At 34.6% G+C, this 10,307-nt stretch overlaps 1 protein-coding gene across 1 annotated transcript in view; it reads left to right on the top strand.

The window, feature by feature from the left end:
* Positions 1-10,307, top strand: part of gcgrb (glucagon receptor b) — a gene marked incomplete at its 3' end in the record, with an annotated part of 40,701 nt that overhangs the window by 28,714 nt on the left and 1,680 nt on the right. The window contains exons 2-9 of the mRNA XM_079855308.1: positions 1,529-1,625; positions 1,730-1,837; positions 2,518-2,612; positions 2,733-2,839; positions 3,684-3,843; positions 5,278-5,437; positions 5,563-5,623; positions 8,855-8,924. Coding sequence (XP_079711434.1) covers positions 1,529-1,625; positions 1,730-1,837; positions 2,518-2,612; positions 2,733-2,839; positions 3,684-3,843; positions 5,278-5,437; positions 5,563-5,623; positions 8,855-8,924 — 858 coding nt within the window. The remainder of the gene's footprint in view (positions 1-1,528; positions 1,626-1,729; positions 1,838-2,517; positions 2,613-2,732; positions 2,840-3,683; positions 3,844-5,277; positions 5,438-5,562; positions 5,624-8,854; positions 8,925-10,307) is intronic.

The following is a 10,307-nucleotide window of genomic DNA, read 5'->3' on the forward strand; positions in this document are numbered from 1 at the left end:
AATGTCCGTCTCAATGCAGCTTCAAAGTCTCGACACGATCCCAGTCAAGAAATAAGGGTCTAATCCAGCGAAACGATCAGCCATTTTCTAAAAAAAAAAATATATATATACTTTTTAACCACAAATGCTCGTCGTGTACCATCTCTGAGATGTGCCACATATTACGTAAGGTATTTGTCTGTGTACTCCGGGTCAAAAAGGTTGGGAAGGGCGAACAATTCCATCTCATTTTCTCCTCCAACTTCAAAATCGTCCGACATCTTTGTTTTAATTTATTATTATTATATATATTTTTTTTTCATGACCTTTCCAACGTGACGATGTAATACGTGGCACATCTCAGAGATGGTACAAGATGGGCATTTGTGGTTAAAAAGTATATATATATATATATATATATATTTTTTTTTTTTTTTTTTTTTTTTTTTTTTTTTTGAAAATGACTGATCGTTTCGCTAGATTAGACCCTTATTTCTCAACTGGGATCGTGTAGAGACTTTGAAGCTGCATTGAGACGGACATTTGAACCTTCAAACCGTTGGTTGCCATTGAAGTCCATTATATGGAGAAAAATCCTGAAATGTTTTCCTCAAAAACCTTAATTTCTTTTCGACTGAAGAAAGAAAGGCATGGATATCTTGGATGACATCGGGGTGAGTAAATTATCAGCAAAAATTGTTTTGAAAGTGAACTAAACCTTTAACTGAGATTGAAACGGAAATATTCTTTGTCCAATGATGAATGAAGCGCGTTTGAGTTTTGTTGTAGGAACTGTAACTTACATTTGGTTTTAAAGCAAATCAGCGCTGTTATTATTGACTGAAACTAAAACTATTAAAAAATGTTTCTGGTACTTGAAATAAAGCGGAAAAAATAAATTAAAGCAAAATAGAATATTCTTTTTTTTAAAAGCTAATAGAAATGACAAAAGCATGTTACAACATTCAAATGAAAATATACAAATAAAATCAGTTTAAAATCTAATTAAAAATAAAATTGAAATAAAGCTGAAATAAATTAAAATATACATATGACATGAAACTAAAACTTAAACTTAAACAGAAATGTGAAATGTCTCCTTAGGAACTAACTGAAATAAATATGTTTAAGATGAAGTACTAAAATTGCTAAAACTAAAACGGAAATAAAACAAATTAAAGCTAAATAGAAATATTTTTTTAAAAATACTTTAATTTTAATTGTGTAATGTTTTGTAACTTTTAATAGAATTACAAAAGCACATTACAAAATTAAAATAAAAAAATAAAATCTAATAAAAATATTAATAAATACTGAAATAGTATATAAATAATACTAAAATAAAACTGAAGTAAATAGTTATATTATATTATATTATATTATATTATATTATATTATTATTACGATTTAATATAATTTTCTAGCATCATTGAAATGCAGTCCTAGTTCTCCTCTATGGTATTGTGTATTAATCTGTAATATTTCACAAATAGACTCCTGTAAATGTTTAATCTGACTGAAGATCATATTTGAAGTGTAATATTCACAGGTGTCTTCTGGGAAATCCCTGAAACTGCTGCAGGAACAATGGAGGATCTACACTAATGAGTGTATCCAGAGCTTCATCAACACACCTCCAGCCTCAGGTCCGCCTCGCCGATGAACAGCTGCTGTGTTTATGATGCTCTAGTGTTTCCATCAATCTCTCTCTCTCTCTGTGTGTGTGTGTGTGTGTGTGTGTGTGTTTCAGGGCTGGTGTGTAACAGGACATTTGATCAGTACGTGTGTTGGCCCGATGGCCTCGCCGGCACCACGGTTAACGTGTCCTGCCCCTGGTATCTGCCCTGGTACCGCAAAGGTAAAGCTCTCAGAGTCGGTCTTAAACTCACCACTGATGGAAATAACAGTCCTCTTATGAGATATGATATAAACGTCAGATTAAATATGGCTCATTTTCAGGTCATGACTTAATCCTGACATTATTAACAATTAAATTGCTTTTTTTAAATTACAAATAAAAATTACTTTTTAATTCAAATATCAGTCAGTTTGCATGTCCTGATTCATCCTATTTATATTAATATACGTTATAGGCCTATGTATATTAATTTAAGCTAAATTTAGCTTTTATTGACTCTAAAATATGCTTTCACTGTCTATGTATTGTTTTCTAAATTGTTCACCCTGTGGCATTTTCTTCTTTAAAAAATAGTGATGTAATCACTCTGACTGTACACATATATATATATAATGTATCTCTGATTTATTTTAATTTCAGTGTTAGTTTTGGTCATTTTAGTTGCAAAAAAGGCCAAATTTCAACAAGATTATTAAGTTTACATTTTTGATCTGCTATTTATTTTCTACTTATTTTAGTTTTATTTCAGTTCCTGATAATGGTTTGTAACAGTTTATCTGTGGTTTAAGTTAACAACAACAGCAGCATCGCTGGGGATCTCAGTAATGGCTTGGTCTTCATGAATGTAAAGTGTCGTAGTCCAGCTGTGACCGGTGTGTGTTTCCGCTGTGTGTGATCAGTTCATCAGGGCTTGGTTTATCGTGTGTGTGGCGCTGACGGCCGATGGGCTCATGGGAAAAACACCAGCGAGTGTGAGCAGGACGACCCTGGACAGGTGAGACCGCCAGTTTAATGACTTAATGATGCTTTAAAACGATGATGACGCTAACGGTCAGCTAATCCCTCTCTCTCTCTCTCTCTCTGTGTGTGTGTGTGTGTGTGTGTGTGTGTGTAGAAGCAGTACGGTCAGATCCTCAGTAAGTTCAGAGTCATGTACACTGTTGGATACTCACTGTCTCTGACAGCGCTAACTCTCGCTCTGGCCATCCTGATCTCATTCAGGTAACCATATATTACACATGATCTGACCATATATTACACATGATCTGACCATATATTACACATGTATGTGATCGCTAGGGCAGGGCGGTATGATGATATATTTACTCATGCTTGAATCTTGAATGAATCCTTCTTTTAAGCCAGTAACCGTCCAAGCTGGTTCACAGAATCAAACTGACCTCTAGATCTGAAGCAGCACATGCTCTTTAAGGCCCGTTCACACCAAGGATGATAACAGATAACAATAAAGATATAGTTCTAAAAATGTAGTTCTAGTTCTAAAAAAAAAACACGGTAACGGCACAGAGAAACTATATCGTTGGAATCACTTTAAGAACGATATTATCCAGCTGATGAATAATGAAAACATTGACAGCCAATCAGAATCCATCCTGCTTTAAGAGCTCCAGCATTTAAAGAGACAGACGAGCACACACTTATAATAAACAGAACGATCTCATCCGCTGTGGACGCTAATATAGTTACCTTTATAGTCATCTTTATCATTCTTGGAGTGAATGAGCCTTTACACATCACCGAATACGCCAATAGGCATCTCCTGATCTCCTGAAAGAACGGGTTCAAAATGAATGAATCAAACAGGCAGAGTTGAATGTCAAATTTTCTTCTCTGTCCAAATGAGCGAATCTGCCGGTTCTAGAGTTATAACCGGCTTATTCAGTTCTTTCTGAGTCACTTCTGTTTGATTAATTCACTTTGAACAGGTTGTTTGGTTCAGTAATTGGTCATGAGATAGATGGTGAAGTGAAAGAAAATGTGTCATATTTTGGTGATATCTCCCGCTGATCACAGATCTCAGTTCTCCCGTTGGTCTTTCCCTCAGGAAGCTGCACTGCATGAGGAACAACATCCACATGAACCTGTTCGGCTCCTTCATCCTGCGTGCGCTCTCCATCCTCCTCAAAGACGTTCTTCTGGACCGGATGAGCAGCGCTCAGAGCGGCCCGCATCACTTCCAGGGCCAGCGCTGGGTCAGCGGACAGGTACGGGCGCTCAGGTGTCACATGACCCGTGTCGTTTACAGGTTCAGCTGAATCCAGAGGAAACTGCAGGATCTCAGATGAAGCTCTTGAAAAACCTCCTTCTGTAAACAGACGCTGACTCGCACTGATATGCGAAATACCAGAAAAATGCTATGGTAACACTTTATTTTACCGTGTCCTTGTATACGGTTACATGTACTTACCATGGTGTAACAGTAAATTATGCATAATTACATGCAATTAACCTTCAACCAAACCCCAATCCGACCCTAACCCTATAGTAAGTACATGTAGTTGCTTATTATTACTCAGTACTTAAATATATAATTACACTGTAACAATGACACCTTAAAATAAAGTGTAACTCAAACTATAACTGATAACGGAAGCTTCCTGCACATCATGGAAGAGCAAATGTGAAACAGAGCAAAGAATTGTGTGAATGGTAAATTTTACTTTCAGTCAGCTAAAACTATTCATTTTTTTACTTTTTTAATTTGCTGAAAAAAACAACAATCTTGAGCAGATCAATATTTTTTTAGTTTTTTATTAAAAAATGTTTTTGCATTTATTTTAAATACAGTTTTTTTAAGTGATTTATTAAAATCCTAAAAAAAAATATTAAAAATGTATTAAAAAAATAAATAAATATATATATATATATATATATATATATATATATATATATATATATATATATATATATATATATATACATTTAATATATATTATATAATATTTAATATATTTTTATAAATAATATGTACAATTTTGTTTTGATCAAAAATTAAATACAATCAGAAACATGTGTATAATTTTACAGTATATTTGAACAATTTGCGTGTTTTTATTTGTTCCAGTTGCTTTCACTTTTATGGAAAATTGGTTTTAATTACTGTTATATTTTGTTTTGATAATAAATTATTCATGATATAATAAAATATAATATTCTATGACCTGTCTATTATTTATTTGATCAATAAATCAATCAATCAATCAATCAGATGAGAAAAAAACTGAAATATTATTAATGAATAATTTTTAATAAGGAATTTTTTTTTGGATTTTCTTTAATTAATAATTTTATATATTTTTTTATCCATTATTTTAAAAATGAGTGCACATTATTACACATCCTGCGCAACATTATCCTCCAAACAATGTGCACTTTTAAAGATAGGGGAAAAATATAGTGAAATGATCTGTGTAGTATCAATAATCAAATTTGTTGTCGATTAGTTTTACTTTAATTTTTGATTATTTGTTGCTGCAGTCGTATAATATTAAAAGTGTTTAAAATGAATAAAATCTGTTATATATCCATCCATCCATTTTCATAATGACTTACATTTTTCCGTACATCAGACGGGTCTGTGATTGGGTCAGTGGGTGTGTTGTCAGAGGCTGAATTTGCATATTGCATGCGTTCCTCAGACGGTGACTGGTTGTCGTGTTGCCATGGTGATGATGCAGTACAGCGTGATGGCCAACAACTGCTGGCTGCTGGTGGAGGGCTTGTATCTGCACAGTCTTCTGGTCATCACCGTCTTCTCCGAGAGGAACTACTTCTACATTTACCTCTGCATCGGCTGGGGTGTGTGAGCCTCAAAGAAAGCCCACCAAACTCTCGTTTCTGACGCTACTTCGAGCGTGTCTGAATATTAATTAGCTGACGAGGCTTTTGATTGGCAGACTGACTGTGTGTGTCTTATGTTGCAGGTGCGCCGCTCATGTTTGTGCTGCCGTGGATGACAGTCAAATACCTGTATGAGAATGAAGAGTATGTGTCTTTCACTTCAGTTCTGACTAAGAAAAGAGTCTGGACACGTAAAACTGTCTTTGCATTAGATAAGATGTCAAACACACTTCAACATTTTTGCTCATTATTTTGATCTTAGAGATTTTAGAGGATTTTAAACTAAAACAGACTTGTTTCGTATCTAATGCAGTGACTTCAGGTTTTATTGTGTGCCTGAAATGTCCAAACATATCTGTGTGCTGCTGTATTTAAACATGTAGATTGTCCTGGTTTACATCAATGATGATTTTTGTTAAAAGGTTTTCAATAGATTTCTCTATTTTACAGTTTTGGTGAGTTAAGGAACCCATATGTTGAAATCTCACTTATGTTTTACGTTACATGAAATCAGGTATATTATAATTGACTAAAAATTAAACAATTAAAGTATACATTTTCGTCTCTTGAGATAAAATGAACATTAACTGAAATATAATAACATACAAAAAAAAAAACTTATTTTATTCAGCTAGTTGCAAAAAATTTAACTTTCCTTTAATTTAATTTGATGTACTAAATTAAAATTACTGAATTAAAAATGAATAGAAACTATCTAGATATAGTGTTAAAAAAAATAATAATAATAAAATTACTAAAAAATAAACTAAAATTAAAATGATAAAGCACAATATTAAAATAAAAACTGATTCAAAATATTAAAAAAGTATAATAATGTTACAAAGATACTTTATATATATATAAAGAGAGAGAGAAAATCAGTGTTAAAATGTCTGTTATACTTTGTTTTTTATAATAAATAATTATATAATAAAACATTATTATATATTTGATAATACATAATATTCTAGGGCTGCATTTTATCTGTCAATTATTTATTTGACAAATTGATTAATCAGATTTAAAAAAAAAAACGTATTAATGATTTATACATAAAATTCATTTTAATTGAATTGTTATCCATCTCAATGTTGTTCTCCAAACAAATGTGCCACTCGAGGGCTATAAAAACAACTGTAGTGAATGTTTCCCCTAAAACACATCTGGCTCTTGAAGTCCTGTGGGAGCCGTACAGTAAATCCTGTTGTCCTGTCAGAGATGGAGTGAGTTTGTGTGGGATCCGCTCGGATATAACCGTCCGTCAGACTGAAGACTATCAGCTCTTTATGAGCCGTTCACTCAATCGATCTCCCCTAACAGTCGTGTTCAGAGCCAACACTGGCGAAAACACTCATACAGCGGCCCAGTGCTCTTTAATAATACACACTAATGTGAGAAACTCCTGCATGTGTGTGAACCAGCGGGATCTCATTAGTATGCGTGGCTGTGTGTGCTTAAAGTGCAGTTGGATACACAGTATATACTGATATATATATATATATATATATATATATATATATATATATATATAGATACAAAGGCAATGGTAGGTTCTCAAGTGTTAACAGTGTCTTATGCCGCCTGATTCTGGATCAGTGTGAGTGTTTGGAAACCTCCTGAGACTTTAGCCACGCCCCTTTCTTTCTGCACCAATCAGCTGCTCCAGTTATGACCGTTGATGACGTCTTTTGTCTCTCTCATGGCTTCTGTATTTGGTCCCTCTTTCTCTCTTCCTCCCTGCGGTAAAACTTCTATTATAACTCCCCGTCTTTTATTTGCCTTTCTGTTTATTGTTTTGAGTTTAATTTGATTAATCCGTGGGTGACGTGGTGACACTACATATTTCATAACCCACCGTTGAGTTTGTGTACGTTTATTTTCCTTTCTGGTTTTCTTCTTTGTTGTGCACTATTGCAGCTCAGGGCCACGTTTATGAAGAAAAAAATATTCTGGGCTTAAAACAAGTTCATTAACAGGTGAATTCTTGTGAGTACTTAAAAAAAAGAATTACATTTCTGCTTTTAAATCACCCAAACAATCGTCCCCATTCAAGATTGTTTATTTATAAAAGCACATGTAAAAATGACAATCAAGAAAAATACACTAAATACAAAAGAAAAACATGAAATAAAAACAGATAAATAACAGTTTAAAGGATCTATTGTAAGTGCCTCTTTTCTTTAAGAAAAAGAAGAAATATTTTTTGTTGTAATCAACATTATGCCACAAATTCATTTTAAAAAGATTAATGAAAAGACATGGAGTTTGATTTTAGACACAATTTGATTTTTAGTCAGGTCTGGATTTGACTTCTAAAGTAATTAGGATTTCTCCACGGTCTGAGAAACGAGTCCCGCTGGGGTATTGAAAGCTCACACTGGTTCCAGTTCAGACTCATCTAGAGGATTAAAACAATTTGTGTGTATTTACAAGTTTGTGAAAGACGAATACGATCACAGTAAATACCTATGAAAGCTAATGAGCTCACCCTGTTGGAACAGATGCACTCATGTTCACAGGTGGATGAGTGGGATTTTCTAGAAATGCTTATTAAATGAGGAAAAAAAAAAAAACGCCTCTGTTCAAATACCAATGAATCACATCGTTGGCATGGAAACACCTGATTAAAGACACCTGCTACTCTTACTTACAAGTGTAATCACTGCTCAGATAGAAACACACACACCTTAATCACAATATGACATCTAAACTCACTCTGTTTACTAGTTCCTGGACTTATTTATCAGGAATGTAATGTAAAAGAAAAACTATAATCAAAATATAATCAAACTTGGTCTGCCTCTCAAACGACCATCCAATCAGTTCCCGATGGATAAAATAAAGTTCTGCACCTCAGATTTCTGTTGTTTCTTATTAAATATGCAGTTTCATTCTGAAATATGTCACATCAGTCGTAGAAGAAAAGCTTCTATGGAACCTTAAAGAGTTCCGCCAGGCGCTTCATAGAACCTTTCAGCGGTTCCATCATGGGATCTTTCTATGGATTTAGCTCTAATAAATACATTTTTATTTAAATGCATGTTATGAATTAAACAGCTTGCAAACTGAAATAATCTGTTAAGCATGAGAGTATTCTGCAGTCATTTAAGACATTTCCCCTTGAATAGAACCTTTTTAGCATTATTGTTCTTTAAAATGAAGCCAAGAACCCTAGAGTTCTATATAGAACTTCAGTCATGATTAGACAGAACTGTTACTGTAAGTGATAAATGTGTTGGAAATAGCATTCCATGCAAATGCAGACTTCCCTTTCTGGTGTCACCAGTTTTATGAAAAATGTATTAGCATTATTATGAATTCGAATTTTTGTGATGAAATCTCTCATCTGAGTTTGTGATGTCTTGTCATATGCAGATGCTGGGAAAGGAATATCAACATGGGCTACTGGTGGATCATCCGTTCTCCCATTCTGTTTGCGTATCTGGTAAGAGACTCATCAACGTGTTTGAAATGAAAAGATCTACAGATTCGCATGACAGCGAACCCATTCGTCATGCGTCTATGCGGAAGATCTGCTCTGTGTGTGTGTGTTGCATTCGTATGTGCTGAAGTATTGAGATTCAAGCGGCCTCTAATATTATTCTGCATTCAGACACACACACACACTCTCTTGCTGATATTATCCGAGGACTGTTTCATCGAGCGCCTCGGGCTCAGGAACACTTTATGAACTCGGCGTGTCACTGAGCGTTTGTTCGGCGCGCTCATCAACACATATAAAAATGCTCCGGGGGCTTTACAAAGTAATGAAGATCATCACAACAGAAATGTTGGTTCTACACAACCGAAATTATTTATTTCACGAGTCCCATTTGTACTGCTGCCGTGCCATGTTTTGATTTAATGAAAAAAAGTACATAAAAAAACAGCAGACATTAGCAGAAACAAGTTTCTGAAAACTTTTTTTACATGCGATATGTGAATCTTTATGACGGTATACGACATACGGCAGTGACTGTAGAGCTCGACACTGATTGTTGCTATTGATACCTTATTCACTTTCTGTTTTCAGTTACTGAAAAGTAGTTGGAAAGATTATATAAACATAATATTCCTTATGTTTAATGCAGAATTAAGCACATTGTGTACTTTAAATCTTCGGTCATTATTTTGATTTTGATTTTGAGCCATAGTTATCAGTTAATGCTCGTTACTGTTACTTTTTTTAATACATTTTTTTTAGTGCCCCTATTATGATTTTCAGATAGCATATTTCATGTAGTGTGTAATAAAGCCGTTTGTGAATGTAAAAACTCAAGTTTCAAAGATCACAGTGCAGATAAATTGAGTTATTTTCTCCTAAAAGAAAGGCAATTCTGAACCGCTTGAAACAAGTCGTCAGAGCAGAGTAGACCAATCACAACAGACTGAGACATCTGACCAATCAGAGCAGAGTAGACCAATCACAACAGACTGAGACATCTGACCAATCAGAGCAGAGTAGACCAATCACAACAGACTGAGACATCTGACCAATCAGAGCAGAGTAGACCAATAACAACAGACTGGGCCATCTGACCAATGAGAGCAGAGCAGGCCAATCACAACAGACTGGGCCATCTGACCAATCAGAGCAGAGTAGACCAATCACAACAGACTGGGTCATCTGACCAATCAGAGCAGAGTAGACCAATCACAACAGACTGGGTCATCTGACCAATCAGAGCAGAGTAGACCAATCACAACAGACTGGGTCATCTGACCAATCAGAGCAGAGTAGACCAATCACAACAGACTGGGCCATCTGACCAATCAGAGCAGAGTAGACCAATCACAACAGACTGGGTCATCTGGCCAATCAGAGCAG

Source organism: Squalius cephalus (genome assembly GCF_949319135.1).
Source record: "Squalius cephalus genome assembly, chromosome: 2".
Classification (NCBI taxonomy): Eukaryota; Metazoa; Chordata; class Actinopteri; order Cypriniformes; family Leuciscidae; genus Squalius; species Squalius cephalus.